Genomic DNA, 15,686 nt, shown 5'->3' with positions numbered 1-15,686 from the left:
AAATTAATTTGGTATTCCAATTTAAATCTCCACCCACTGGGATTGAAATAATTTATCCAAGATTTTCAGACAGCTGAAATGAGTTTCATCTTTTTTATGCATCACTTAAGCTCAAGTAATTGTTCCACAAACTGACTTAGGTCCTCTCCACTCCAGCTACATGATGCAGCCCCATATAATGAGCCCATTAAGAACTGAAGGTTCAACATCACATAATACAATCAGTCACAGGAGAAGTGCTCCTGTTGATATGCTTATTTTGGGGACAAACAAATTGTTAAGTGTATAATATTGACTGTAAAACCTCGTTCAACAATTATATCCCATCTCAACTTGTATTTCTCAGTGACTGTAATCTGACCCCATCTGTGCTTACTTTAGCCTCCATGCTGGTTGCAGTTTGAATTGTGTTAGTAAGACATGACAGCTTAGCTACCTTTGGTTAGAATTATGATGTAGGCATTTTGGTAATTAAAGGGATCAGAGGTGAATAATCCTTTTGTTGACAGATAACTCGTGGAAGGGGAGTTTAGGTATGTTGCAAAGTATATCGCTGCAAGTGACTGCAAAATGGTATTTTCTTTAAAAAAAAAAAAAAAAAAAGTTCCGGGCAGTAAGAAAAGCAGCAATTCATTTTAAAGTTATACATAGATATTTCAATGAGGTTCTGGACCCTGGAGCCATAGAATCAATTTAAAAAAAAACAAAAAAAAACAAAAAAACAATAGGTTTTCATCTATCTGCCTGGTCGCTGCACTGGATAGCCACAATAGGTAGTAAGCTAGTAGAGGTAACTAGCAAGATCTAACATGCTGAATAAAGCCTTGCATTGACAGATGATGGATGTAGAAGAAACTTGTGGTCAAGCTCAAAGTAAATGTGGGAGGCAGAGCAGCCCACATCAAATACCACATCAGATTTCCATGCTATCAGAAGAGCAGCTTGCGAGTCTGTGTTAATCTTTCTGGTAGCTGAAGTAATACGAAGTGAGTTTATTTCAGAGAAGACACGCCCCATTACAAACATATGCCCATTGATCTATCAGCTTTTGTTGTACAAGTTTTGTATGTTCTGCAAAAACTGTGCCAATCAGTAAGAATGTATTTAACAGCTCATTCATTATATCAGCAGAATAAGCTGAGATAAAACCATACTGTCATACTGTATGTGAGACCACAGTGAAAACTGTTGTGCTGACTTTAACCGAGAGAGTTGAGAGTAGATCAACACCTGTAAAACTGTGGCAATGAATGGGATGACCTGCTATATAACGTATTCATTGGTTTACGGCATAGATATTGTTAACTGACATAGGAAACCTGTCAGTTAACAATAACCCTTTATTTATGTGTATTTATGTTACACAGTTCAAACAAGATGCTTCACAACTCTAAGCTGTCAGAATGAAATTTGTGGGATGAGATGATCAATTTTTTAGCCTTCAAATTCTTTCAAAATTTCCTATTTCTAGGACTTTTGCTCTGGCAAAGGTTTGTTGGAACCAAATCGTTGACACTTTGAATCAGTTTGAGTGATATGTCCTCCCTGGGTTGAGCTGCTACCTTTTTTATTGCTGTGCCTTGTCTCCACGTGCCTCATGGCTTCAAGAGAACCACAGCCAGGTTCCCGGGTGATTAACAGTGTCGTCTGTGTGTGTAATGCATGGGTGTGAATGCTAGTCTGTGTAATTGGGAGGTCGATCACACTGATGTGTTTACGGTCTCTCTAATGGGTTTACGAGGTGAGTGAGTGAGACAAAGAGGAAGAGGTAGCCCACCCTGTTGTGTTTCCATACCATTTGGAATCAGGGCAGGGTGGGGACTCTGCGGTCCTAAAATAGACCTGTAGTTTCCTGTTGAGTTGGTTACACACCTTCTGTACGGTACGTCCCTCTCAACAATCTCGTGGGAGGCACATCTCGACTACTACAGACAACGCCTACCTTTTTTTAGTGTGTGACTTCACATTGTTTATTGGCGCATGGTAGTTCATGATGTGCGTGTGTGAGAAAGAAGGAAGTCCAACTGACATGTACAGGAAGATGAGCTAAGCTGCTCTGTCTCAGTGATGGACTGTATCTCAGGCACACCCCGCCATCAGTCCTTTTCCTTTTTCTCTGACCTCCCTGGTGTAAGAGGGTATAGATCATGGGACAGTAAAGTTGTTGTTTTTTTTTTCCCTCCATCCCAAGTTAGAGAGCTAGACTACGCCACAGTGAGATATGTGTCATACATCTCTTCTGCATTACAGACCATTCAAATTCTTTACACTTTGGACAATATCACATTAACCATGGCTGAAAACCTCTGGACACCTGGCTAGCATTATTTGGCTCCTCAACTATATTATCTAATGTCCTGTAATGAGTCAGTAGTCCAACATATGTCCCATCTGCTTTTATAAACAAAATTCCTTAACAATAAATTTCCTATTATCCGTTTTCATATACCACACATTCAGTTTTTGATTTTTTTTTTCATTAGTTATGTTCAATTATAAATCAGATTTTTTCATGCTTTTTACTCTTTTTTATTATGTATTTATTCTCTTTATATTATCCTGGTTTAGATATTATTCCAGTTGGTGATAAAAGTTCTTAACAGGTTGTAATGTTGGTTTTCTGAAACCTGCAGATGCCCAAGCTCTGCCTGTTTTTTCCCTTTTATTTCTGTTTGCCAGCCTCTCTTTGACTTAACACAGAGCATACATGTTACCAGCGCTGTGATAGAGATGTTGGCAGATGAGAAAACATGTTTTCCAGATGAGCATTACAGTGCTAATTATGCCTGACACAATGCCAGGTAACTAGCTCAACCAGTATTTGCCCTGCCACGGTCTACAGGAAGTCACACACACACACACACACACACACGCACACACACTCACTCACACTCACTCACACAGTCTCAAGGTCAGACACATTCTCACACACGCAGTACCATACAGTCACACTTGCAGGCACACACTTGCGCACACAGCGGCACACATGTTCCCTCAGTGGCATCCAGAGACAAAGTGTCTCCACAGAATCAGGGTGTGGAAGGTTCCTTAATTACAATTCAGCGTGACCTGGCTCACTCACTTCAAAATATGTGAAAGGATTCCTCCTTCGTCTCCTTTATTACACAATAACAAGACAGCTATACTCATGAGGCTTACTAGCTTTTAGTTGAGTTTTCTGCTTTGGGAATTCTCTGGCTGAAAAGTGCTGGCTCAAAATCTAGGCCTGGGTATTGTTGGAAAATGTTTCAGCACCACCTCCGATATCACTCCCAAAAAACACTATCTTTCTCCTGATATGGTGAAAGTATTACATTTTTGGAGATTTGTTGTCCCTGTTGTTGTTTGTGTTTTTGTTGTTGTTGTTGTTGCTGTATCAACTGATTCCTGGACCAGTTTGCTTACATTGTTTAGTGGAGTGTAGTTAAAACTTATTTTTTTATTTGTACATGTGTGTGCATGCACAGTTGCACCAGTTGTTTGTCAGGTTCTCCTCAGGTATTGTTTGGTTGTGTGTGTGTGTGTGTGTGTGTCAGGTCAAACAGTGGTAGCTCATGATAGTGTTAACCTACCACACAGGTATGTGGAATGTGATCCATCACATTCTGTTTTCACTGTGCTGTAATGGTCTATGTACTGCAGTACTGCCTTTTTTTTTGTTAACATTGTGTGTGTGTGTGTGTGTGTGTGTGTGTGTGTCTGAGAGAGGAGATACTGACAAGGTGGCTGTGAGTCCATGTGCGCGCGTGTGTGTATGCGTGCATGTGTGTGTTTGTGTGTTGGCTGAGGCTTGTCATCTGATCCTGTAGCGTTGTAAGCTGTATGTTCAGCCGTGTGGGAGCCACTCTCCTGTCCTGTACTCACCTCTCATCTCCTCTCCCTGGGGAAGTGTGTGTGTGTGTGTGTGTGTGTGTGTGTGTGTGTGTGTGTGTGTGTGTACACATGTGTTTGTACATGAGTGTGCTTGCACATATCCACTGGGACCGGATTAGGGTTAGCAGCAACAGTAGGTGTGTGATGATATGTTGGGCATGCTGTAACCTGATCGTGTGTGTATGTGTTTTTGAGTTGTACATGCTCCACGTAATGAAACACAAAAAATAATGTGGAATAACCCCAGCTTCCTCATATTTATGAAACTTGTGAAATCAGTCACGCAGACGAAGCACATGCACTGATGTACCAGATAGACACCTTTGTCATTTGTTTAATGCTTGTGAAAGGTGTGTGCACCTCTCGCAAGCATTAAACCACAAAAAATCTGTCATCAATGCAGGTTTCGAAGGGTTAAGGGAATAGTTGTGATGCAGGTGTAGTGATTTTATGTAACAAGATAGTGAGGACGGGTGATTGATCAAACACACACACACACACACACACTTGAATTTCTTTAAAGAAACAAAGGGACAGTGCAGCTCAATGCAGTGTTGTTTGTCTAGACCAGCTGAGTGAAACCACCAGAGTCCTCTGCCTGCCACAGACAAATGCAGGTAAAAGCAAGAATAGAAGGGCAGTTATGAGTGGGGATGGGCGTGACTTACGGATTCCTCAATTAATTGCCTTTATGAGAGAACAAGTAACGTGGTGATGCACCATCGACTCTGATGCCATCCAAATCTGTGTGCACGCATAAAACTGAATGGTTTTCTCTGATTTAGAGACCTGCACCTGCACCAGAATTAGACTTTTAGGGCCCTATCTTGCGCCAGACTCCCTAAACCCGCTATTTGCGGATTTAGGATTTAGGAAGAGGCGTTCCCCCGTAAAAGTTGCTCTCTTGTGCACCTCCCGCTATCCGCAAAACACCTCCGCTACCCGCTATATTATGCATAGGTGTGTTTTGGGCGTTATGCCAGTTAAACCAATCAGTGTGCCAGGTGCCATTGCCTTTAAGGGCAGGATGCGCTATCCTAAATCCTAAATCCTAAACCCGCGATGGAGAGAGGGAGGTAGATTTTCTCAGGGGTTCTACTGAGGCTAAAGCAAGTTGGCTTTATATATATACATATTATATATTATATTATAGGCGAGTTAATTCGGGAGGTGGAGCCACATGTGTCCAAGTGGACGTGTCACAAGGTTGTACTGATTGAGTAAAATCCCCGGGTCACACCACACACACACAAGAGGCGGAGGTGGAACTATGTGTAAACTAATTTATTGACAAGGTAGATTGGGCAAATAAAATATTAAAAATAAAAATATAGCATAGCTGTTGGCTTATGATAAAACAATAAAACGTGCTGGCGTAAGTGTCCAATTAAAACAGTCTTTCCTCTAAACAGTCTATATGAGTAATATACTCAGTCCATTCCGGCGGCGTCCTGGTATCAGTCCGACCGTGTGCGTGGCGAGGCTCCGTCGGGGAGCGCGTTGAAGCCGCCTGGGCGCACTCTTGTTAAAGCCCAAACCCGCTATCCGCTATCCCTAAAGTGTGTGCGCAAGATAGCAACTTTAGGGATAGCACATGAAACACGCCCATGGACACACCTCCAGGCACAAATGACGGAGTCGGCATAACGGATAGCGGGTAGCGGGTGGCGCAAGATACCGTTTAGGGATAGCGGAAGTTCCTAAATCCGCAATTTGCGGGTAGCGGGTAGTGGCAGCGGATAGCAGGTGGCACAAGATAGGGCCCTTAGCCTCTGAAATAATTTTTTTAGACAGCGGATGGAGCTTAGGATTTATCTCAATGTCTCAATTTATCTGTATGAGCCTGGCCTGTGTGTGTGACCTAGAACATTAATTAACATTTGATCCTGACCGTTTCTGTCGGTGTGTGCAGAGATTTAAACAGTCAGTGAAGTTACACCATTGTCGCTTGTGTGTAAATACATACAGCCTCTCTCTTAGTGGGGAGTTGTTGTTTCTGCTACGGGGGGATTGCTGCAAGTATTTAATAAACTCAAAAATATGTTGTTGTTTTTTTTTTGACTCAGCTATTAATCAGAAATGGTTAATTTTTATGACCCAAACTGCCTGATCCAAGGATTATTCTCAGTAACCGCAGATAAAACTGCAATACGCGCGTCACCACTGTGTAGTCTTGTTACATGTTACTATAGCCCTGTCTTGTTTTTTGCTTTGATCTCATGACGTTTGATAGCTGACACCTGTTCATAATTAATAGGCCTATTAGTTAATGCTTTATTGTTACCTCTTGTTAGTTGCGAATAAATTCTTTATATCAAATGTAACTGTGACTGTTTTGATTTAAAATAGGCATTATGCATCAGATATATTGCTGCTGCCGTAAGATGCATTCTAAAAAAAGATATACCCCCCGATTCCCCCTCGAGTACTTTATGTGATCACCCGATCTAGAAAAACGGTACTTGTGCCCTTCCCTAAAAGTGAGCCAAGTTTTGTTGTTTTTGTTTTTTTGAGAGGGCATTAGTTGCCCTCCCATTTTTTGCGGTTTTATGAATGTTGGAAAACTGTGGCAGATCCCTAATCCAGACTCCCTCAAGTGGGCCAGGTTTTGTTCACTGCCTTGTCTTGATTTAGTGTGAATGATTTCCATTCAAAAAGGCATTACAAAGTCCATTCAGAAGTGATGTCCAAAGTCATTCAGACATCACACACTCACACGAACACACTGACAGCTGACACTTTGGCAACAGAATCAGTCAACACGAGAGAGAGCATCAAAGGGGTAGAAAATTACACAGAAATCGAAGCTCTGGACAGGATTTCAAGGATCAAAAGAGCTCTGAAGTATTTAGTGAGCTCACCAGCAGTTAGCCAGTTCCAGGAGACAACAGGAGCCGTGGATACACAGCTAATGTGTGTGTTTTCACCCTGTTCTTGTTGTGCATGTATTCATACATTTGTGTTTATGTTGATATGAGGGTATGTTCACACATATAGGTGCAAGCATGCATGTGTGTGAGTGTGTTTTCTCCACATGGTGTTGACCATTGTTCCCTTGACACACTACACCACCATCATCTCAATCATTCATGACATCACTCCAGATTTCCCAGCGATACCCGGCTGTCGGTGTGTGTTTGTCTGTAGGTAGGTGTGCGTAGGTGTTTGTTTATGTGTTGTGTTGTGTGTGTGTGTGTGTGTGTGTTTATTTTTACAGCAACTGCAGCGGGCCTTGCCCTTTTGTAGGATAACATTCTTCAGGTCACACATGAAGGAAATAAGCCGCCTGACATGACATGATATCCCGTACCATGGTGTTTGTTTGATCAAAGACTCAGCCTCAAGCATCTCAGGAAAGAGACCTGGCATCTGAAGCATGCACACACACACACACACACACACACATATATTATAGTTTCTCAAAGAGAGCGCTACCCATAAACCTGAAAGATTTAAGCGAATTACAGTGGCAGATGCGTGTCAACAGTTTAAACTTTGAGTGAACTTAATCTCCCCCTTTGGTCCCCCCTCAAGTATCAACTTTGAGTGTCAAATGTCATTGTGTCTTAATCTCCTGTTTCTATTCCCTTGCTTCTTCTCTGCTGTTGCATGTCTGTGTTAATTGAGTCCAGAACTAACATGCCATCGTAAGGCTGTACAATTAAACCACTATAACACTATGGGATGTTGTTAGTATCTCTGCTTTCGTTCAAAATTAAGTACTGTGAGAACAGCCTGGCTTTGGTTAATTCAATAGCATCAGTACTTGTACAAGTATAGACAGCCTTCCAAGGGTTAAGGCACATCAAGAAGAGGGTCAGCCTTGAGGCAGAGGTACTACAGAAGTGAATGGCAGCTTCAGCCCACGCCTTGCTGTTTATCTAGGAAGGGGAACAAAAGCGTACAGGTACAAATGTAAAAGTGAATGAACCATGAGCGCACCACACCTCGTTGTTTTTCTGGGAGCTGAATAAAAACAGCTTCCCCCAAGTCTAGAGACAAAAGCAGTAAAGGAAACTGTTGAACAGCAGGGAATTCTTCCATGTATTAAGCACTTTGTTTTTCTACCAATGGGACCAAAGTGAGCACTCTACATTACCTGTAGTGTTAAAGTAAATGGAAATGGAAAAGGTACAGGTGTTGACTTTTATAGGTGAATAGCTGTCAAGGTTAATATGATTTAAACATGGCATGCAGCCCTCAACAACTTAAGAAGCTTTTTAGATAGTGCCTGACTAAAAGGATAACACAGTTAGAGAGATTTAGAGATTTAACAAAAAAAGTGTCAAAAGGTTAATATTAATGTGTTGATAATCTAAGGAATTTATTAACAGATTTGGCCTGTGATTGCTGGAGTCAAAACAGTGAATGAAAAAATCAAAGCTGCATGACTGTCAGTGGAGAGGCCTTCAAGATTACCAGCGTAAGAGTGAATGAGTAAGTGTCACAACCACTGCAACTTCTGTACCCAGGCAGGTCAAAAGGACAGCTCAGACTGTGACTCATACGTAAAAAAAATGTACCAAATAACTGTCAAAAGGTCAGGTGTGAAATTTTGTAACCATAGACGGAAAGCTGAAAGAAGTTGTACCCCAACCCTGATTGTGTATCCGGAGGCCCACTGTCCTGGGCCATAAGAATAATACCTGTGAATTTATACATTTGTTGGTCTCCTGGCTCTAAAATCATTGCAAGAATAACAATGTTGCTGCTCTCTATCACTTATTTATATAGAACAATAGTGATTCAACCTATATCTAATTCATGAAAACTTGGTTCTAAGTAAGGCAGTGTTTGGCAGGTTATTCCTGGGAAAAACCCTCTGGTACACAGGAATCCTTGGGGTTTTTATCTCTGGCAGCAACAAAAGTTTGCAGCGGCGTCCAGCAAGGAAGTTGAGCCAGAATCAGCTTTTGCCACAGCACAACCGGACTCCACACCGTGTTGGCCAATTGCATAGCCGGCAAACACACCAAGCGGGCAGACAGTAGACAGACAGGCCTTGTAATGACACGCTCACACTTCTGCACAAACCTAGATGCCAGATTGACAAATTCTGTGTCAATGCAGTCCAAGAATCGTTTACCAAGACGCTAACAAGTTAGCAATATGCTTAACAATAAGGTAGCTTACTTTTACCATCATAGTTTCTGTTGTTACTGTTGTATTTGTCTGATTGGACACGTTAGCTAATGATAAACACATGGTTGATGGTTATGTAACCACCCCTTGCCGTCACCACTTTTCCAAGCGGCTTGAAGCCAGTAGCCCAGACACGGTTTTGTGGTAACAAAACAGTGTACTGCAGAAAGACACAGCAATGAGTGCTTAGTGCAAAAGATGTCAACAAAATAACTAAACTGCGTACATCAGGAATGATCATTAAAGACTAAATAGTCTCATGAGGTGTTCACCATATTGTTTACCCAGTAACATAATTACAGGGCTTCCCTTATGACTTCGAAATTGGAGAGGAAATTTGTTAAGATGAAGCGAACGTGCCCTTGATGCCCTCATCTCAGTGTGTTTATCTAAGAATGTGATGAAAGCCTCTGTTCTGTGGCTGGAGTGTAAGCAGCAGTGGTAAAGGTAAAAGTGAATTGTCCTGTCATGTCAGCGCCTTAGTATTACCAACATGATCAAAGTCTTGCCTCTACACCATATACCTCTAGAGATGTCATAGCTGAAATGTGGTAAAAGTGAAATGAAGGTAGTAGAGACTAACATATCATCGTGTTCCTCTCTAGCAGTGGAAGCAGTTACAGATTTCCCACTGCTTTGTGCCTACCTTGTAGCTCGTGCTTAGGCTTTTATGAACATGATCTTATGAAGCGTGCAGTGGAAGTGCAGTTTGCATGATATCAGTCGTAAGTAACTTCCCAGCACTCCCTGTAGCCCGTACCTCAGATGCTATCTACAATCTACAGTGTCTTACTGGGGAACACCTGCACTCTCACCTGCTGAGAACAGGATGAGGGAGAAGGGCTATAAAATGAGGTTGTAAAATTCTTTTGTCCTTTGTTGTGAAAAGCAGAGCCTGTCACTCAGTAGTCAGATGAATATATCCAGGTTAAATAAGATGAACACCAGCCAGGCAGAGAAGCTTTGTTAAAACATCAAAAAGGTAAAACTTCTGCCAGTTGTCCCTGTTGCTTATTGCACCATCAAAGAAGAGCTGTATAAAATGGTAAGATTAGCTACGGCTTTTGTCCTCTGCCTCCTCCCATGCTTTTCCATCTGCAGTCCCACTTTCCCCTATTGCAGAAGACATTTGTGTTGAGTGCTTATCTTGAGTCAGCTTTTCTCCAGTCATTTGTTTATAACACTTCACTCAGAAATGTTTAAGTATTTGAAATGAGCTCAGGTGCGGTAAAAGCTCCTGACTTGATGTATCTAAATGCATAGTATATTGACCTGTGTTGTTGTAAAGTTTGATTTGTAATTAAAGATAATCCATCTGTATACTTTTCAATCCATTTTAAGTCAGTACCCCAGAGCAAAGAAATCTAAAGCTTGGAAATACGTGTGATACTTCTCTGATGCACACTGTCATTTTGCAATCAGGTATTTCTATTTTTGGTATTCAGCAGATGGTCCTATCCAGACTCCAGGTCAGACACTATGTCCGTGGAAAAAAAATGTCTTTGATCCAGTGAATTATTTATGTAAACAAAACCAAAAATGGCTCAACAGTCCTGCAGCTTGCTGCGCCACAATGCAGTTACAGCATGGCCCTTTTGAAGTAAGGTGGCCAGTGGCTTCAGGTTTGACTGAAGCCTAAATGAGAAAGATTTCACTTAGTACTAAGATGGTTCTGGGAAACTGAGCCTAGTTTGTGGCTTTGCTGAGTCATCACCAGGGAAATGGTTTAACGGGTGAAGTAGAAGCCAGCTGCCTGCCTCTGTCTCTCCAGTTTCCTTCTCCTCCTGTGTAATTGAATTTAAATTATGCATGCTGTATGTCTGCTGGAGCAGAGAGGTAATAATCACTCCCTTTGTCCAAGTTTGTGTGCACATAGCCATCTATGTACATTTGCATGCACTGTACATTCCCTATTTTTGTGTATGCAAGCATGTGCTGTGGAGCACCTTGTGTGTATGACTGTGTTTCTCATAGTCTGCAACCTGAGCTCAATTCAGCTAAGTGATGTTACCTGGCTAGGACGTTCCCATTAGTGTACAGTAGTCCTTACATGACACTGTGTATGTGTGTGTGTGTGTGTGTGTGTGTGTGTGTGTGTGTGAGAGAGAGAGAGAGAGAGAGAGAGAGAGCTCTGTTCACCTGACTGATGTTACTCAGTCACCTTAGCTACATAATTCCCACCACAGTGCAGCTACTGTAGCATGCTCTCTACATGACACCCAGTGTAAATGTTTCAGCAGGTCCTTTGTGGTAACATATGAATGGAAACTATATTAACTGTTTTGTACAACAGTGGAGCAAACAAACTATTCAGCCCTACCACAAGGACAGACCCTAAACTGGTCACAGACTCAGACCACAGCGACACAAGAGAACTGATTGAACTCATTTTGCTTCTAGGGCTGAAAAACATTCAGCAGCATATGAATGATATCTTCTTTGTTTTTAGTCTAAGGTCTCAGGTGTGACAGATGTTTTTCACAGATGAAGAGTAGATCTGAAAAATGATTCGGAGCTGAATAGGCCTATTGTAACGCTAAACCATATCTCTAGAATATGATTGTTATCAAACGGAGTCAGAGCAGCCTAGAAACTACAGTACGCAGCAGTATCTGCAGCCTGTATTTTGTCTGAATGTTTTCCTGTCTTCAGTAAACAAGAGGAGCAGAAAAATGGAGGGCAGTTTCTTTTCAGCTGATGCATTTTTGCAGGCATGTAGTCCAAACAGAAAGCTCAAAACTGTAAAGTGGATTCCACAACAAAAAGATGAATAAAATGTCAAAGAACAGGCTTTGATTAAGAGCTGAAAACAGTTACACCAGAAAATTGCAGCATTGGTTTACTTTTGCAGTTAAAAAAGATGATAAGCATTTTATACTGATCTATTTGTTTCTTTGTTTTTTGTTGTTGTTGTTGTTGTTTCTGTTATTGTTTTTTTTTGTTTGTTTGTTTTTTTGCATTGCTATGTTGTTTATTAGATAATTGGTCACACATGATAATTGGTTTGTTTTTATTTGAATTTTAAAAATTCTTCAAAAATATTTATGATGTCAAACATTGAATACATTGAATACACAATAAGCAAGCTGGAATTTATCCTAAATTGTCCTCAGGGTTTTCTTCCCTCTCGTCACTGACCTGCATTCAGCCAGGTGAATTGAGCCATACATGCAAGGCTGTCAGATTACAATTACAATACATCAGTATTGTTTTTCAGTCAAGTGCTCTTTTAACAAGTTGGACGGAGGTAACGTGAGTGTGATGGATGTGATGGCAGGGGCGGTTAGAGATAGAAGCTACATGGGCGGAAGGAGCGTGGATATTGCTTTCCCAAGTGTAGGTTTCCACCTGGACTGCTGGGCTGAAACTCTGATCCTGCATCACTCTGATGTGTGCACACATGCATGCACATACACATAAAACAGGTCATTGCCCATGCAGGTTGTGCTCCAGCAATTGTGCAAGAGCATTTTTGTGTGGTGGTGACAAGGTCTTTACTTGCTCCCGTTTTGGCGCTCTTCCCACGTGCAAGGCAGTGCAGTGTACATTTGTATTGTTCTGTAGGTGGTCTGTGTTGGCCAGTGTTGGAGCTGTTGGTTTTCATACTTGGGTGACAGGCTGATTCTTCAGTTGATATCTGGTATTTTAGATGCATATTTGTTTTTTTCGTTGAGTTCCTTTGGGTATAAAAGTGACTCAGCCATAGACTCACACTGTGAGGGGCTCCTTATCGTCAGTTCTTCCACTAAATTACCTCCATAGACTTGTATTGTATTAAGGCCAGACTGAGGGCTAGCCAGATTGAATGACTGTTTACTATCAGGTTGGGTCTGTCTCCAACCACACGCTGCTAAAGCCACCGTAGCTAACCTGCTCAGGGTAATCGCTACACACACACACACACACACACTCAAACACGTGGATTGTTTCACAATAGAAATAACGCCAAAATGAACAGACCAGCAGCCGGCTCAAACACATAAACACATTAACTGGAGAAGGCTCAGACAAACACTTATATCTCTCTTCCAAGCAGCCAAGAGCAGGTTTTAATCCAGGGAACTGAAGTGGTGTTTATGCCATGTGGAGTCAAGGCAGGCTGCTCTAAAAGTGGGTGACAGAGCATGGAAAAGCAGCTCTGACAGTAAAAGGTTAATCCTGAGGTTGCAATCAGACCACTAAAACTGTAATGTTAGGGTCCTTTTTTGCACTATGGTGAGATGACCAGATTTTCAACCCCCCACGCTATATTGCAGGCACATCGATTGCCCTGTCTAGTTCAACTGAAGCCTGATTTTTAGAAATTAGTTTTCTAATTGTTATGCAATCAGCATAATTGTATTTACCAATAGATGCAACAGTAGAGATGTCAGAAATACAGCCTAAATGCTCATTTATGCTCCTTTTATGCACAAAAATAAATACCTCCATTTTAAATACAATTAATCATACATTATTCACAATTATGATTTTGGCTTCTCCAATTAAATGAATATAATCACTTCTGATATTGCATTTAAAATGCTGGCTCTGCTGCTTGGTTAAATCAAGCGCTCCTTATCCTACATCTGACCAACCACAAGCTTCCATGTTAACGCATGTTCCGTGCGCTATTGCTTTCAAATAACAATCAGCAAGCCAAGCAAGTCACCAAAAGCATCAGAATAATATTTCCATTAACATTTTGGTGAGGTGTAGCCCCGAAGGCTCTTAATTGAGCTGTGTGTTGTGTGACATTCTCTTAGCAAGTTTTAAGTTGTTTTTGCAAGCAGTGAGGCAGTATGTATATCTGGGGAAGTTGCAGAAAAAACAGAAGTTGACTCATCATTTGCAGATTCTCTAAAATTGCTCAGAAACAGTTTTAAATGTTCTATTTGAAAATGGAAAACTCACAGCACAGTCAAATAGGACAGTAAGTTTCTCATCGCTAAAAGCTAGCAGTGAGGTTGTGCCGTGTACCATTATACATGATGGGTATCAGCATGTTAATATGGAATAAATCTTTTAAGACTCTTTCATCCTCAGTTATCATAACCACTGTATCCCCACTGACAGAAAAGCGAATGTACCTTTAGGGCACATTCTCACCAGGATTGCTATATGTGGTTTATTTTGACACATTCAAACTCAGGTTGCACCACATAACTGCACTTAGACACCTAAAAATGTGAATCTGTGTTTCTGCAAAAGCACTGCAGTGCAGTTTGTATGATTGAGAAAGTAATCCAAACCACCAGCAGGAAACGACCCCTTAACACGAGGTTTCGTGGGTGTAAAGAAACTGATGTTGGCATCTGATAAGCAGCAGCTCCACATGCTCAGCAACCCTAGCACGATAAAATGAACCAAGGACAAACCACAGTCTAGACTGATACTCGTATAGATGTTTCTTCATGTCCTCGTAATAGGCGTCAATGCCTGAGAAAGTCAGTTTCAGAAAAGCATGCAGACAAGTGCATCGTGTTCACATTTAATTGGCAGTGTGATCCAGAATCAAGAAAACTTCTCTGTCATGCTTTGAGCCAAGCAAAGTAAAGCCACACAAACCAGACATCATACATCCAAAATAAAACAAAGCAATCACATCCAGGGCGACTTGCACCGATCGTGGGGAACATCATGGTCACTAATTGCACATTGTTCACTTCTCTGTCCAATTTTATGAATTTATTCCATTTATCTCTTCTTCTCCACCTGTCTTTCTCTTTCAGGGAGCTGTCATCCAAACATCAGACCAGCGTCCCCTTCAGAAATGCCAGGGAATCAAAGCTCATCTGAGACTGACAAAGAAAGAGGGACGTAACAGATGGGAAGAATAAATGCAGAGCACTAAAATTCAGATTTGCATTTCTGCACTGAAAACTCACTAGTTAGTACTGTAGAAAAGGTGAGAAATTGACTCACCTGGGAACTCCCAGCCAACTGTTGCACTTTTCATGGATCCAGATATTGTATCTGATGTTTTTTACAGCTGTCAAACCAGCTGTGTGTCTTACACACTGCAGCATGAGGCCTGGGAACCAGACAGGAGCTTTAAACTCATCGCCTCCTGAATATTTTGAGTGTGTGTGTGTTTGCATGGATTCATACGGACACATGCATGTAGGGCCCAAATCTATTTTGATACTACTTTCACTTGAATTGCTCTGATGGTGCTGTTATTTTTTCCAATTGACTCATAAGTCATCTCTGTCTGTGTTTTTATTTACTTTTTATAGAGTTGGAACTAATAAAATATTGACATTCTTTCTAATGGTGACTTATTGTTTATTTAGTAGCATGTCTGTCCTAGGCTGGGGGCCTGCTTTGTTTTAAGTGGGACTCTGATGGCATCACTGTGTGTGTGTGTGTGTGTGTGTGTGTGTGTGTGTGTGTGTGTGTGTGTGTGTGTGTGTGTGTGTGTGTGTGTGTGTGTGTGTGTGTGTGGGTTAATGAGTCAGTTTTTCATCGAGCTTCCAAAACCACAGTCGTCATCACATAATTATCTCAGGTAGGTGTGGGAACCACTTACATTAATTAAGACCCACAGGTAGAATGTGTTTACTCGACAGTGTCTGTGTGGGGTGTTTTTTTTCTTCACAGGTTGTTAAGTTTTTAATATTTTTTTCCCCCTCTTCTTACTTGTCTAAAATTCCTGCACAGGTCATCAGTTCAGATCAGATCATAATCAT

General features: G+C 41.4%; 1 protein-coding gene across 1 annotated transcript in view; it reads left to right on the top strand.

Moving 5' to 3' along the window:
• Positions 1-15,268, top strand: part of LOC115360831 (rab GTPase-activating protein 1) — a 77,326-nt gene extending 62,058 nt beyond the window's left edge. The window contains exon 15 of the mRNA XM_030053981.1: positions 14,727-15,268. Coding sequence (XP_029909841.1) covers positions 14,727-14,793 — 67 coding nt within the window. The 3' untranslated portion in view covers positions 14,794-15,268. The remainder of the gene's footprint in view (positions 1-14,726) is intronic.
• Positions 15,269-15,686: the final 418 nt, after the last annotated feature.

This window comes from Myripristis murdjan, chromosome 6 (assembly GCF_902150065.1).
Source record: "Myripristis murdjan chromosome 6, fMyrMur1.1, whole genome shotgun sequence".
Taxonomy (NCBI): Eukaryota; Metazoa; Chordata; class Actinopteri; order Holocentriformes; family Holocentridae; genus Myripristis; species Myripristis murdjan.
This window is presented reverse-complemented; position numbering and strand designations above follow the sequence as displayed.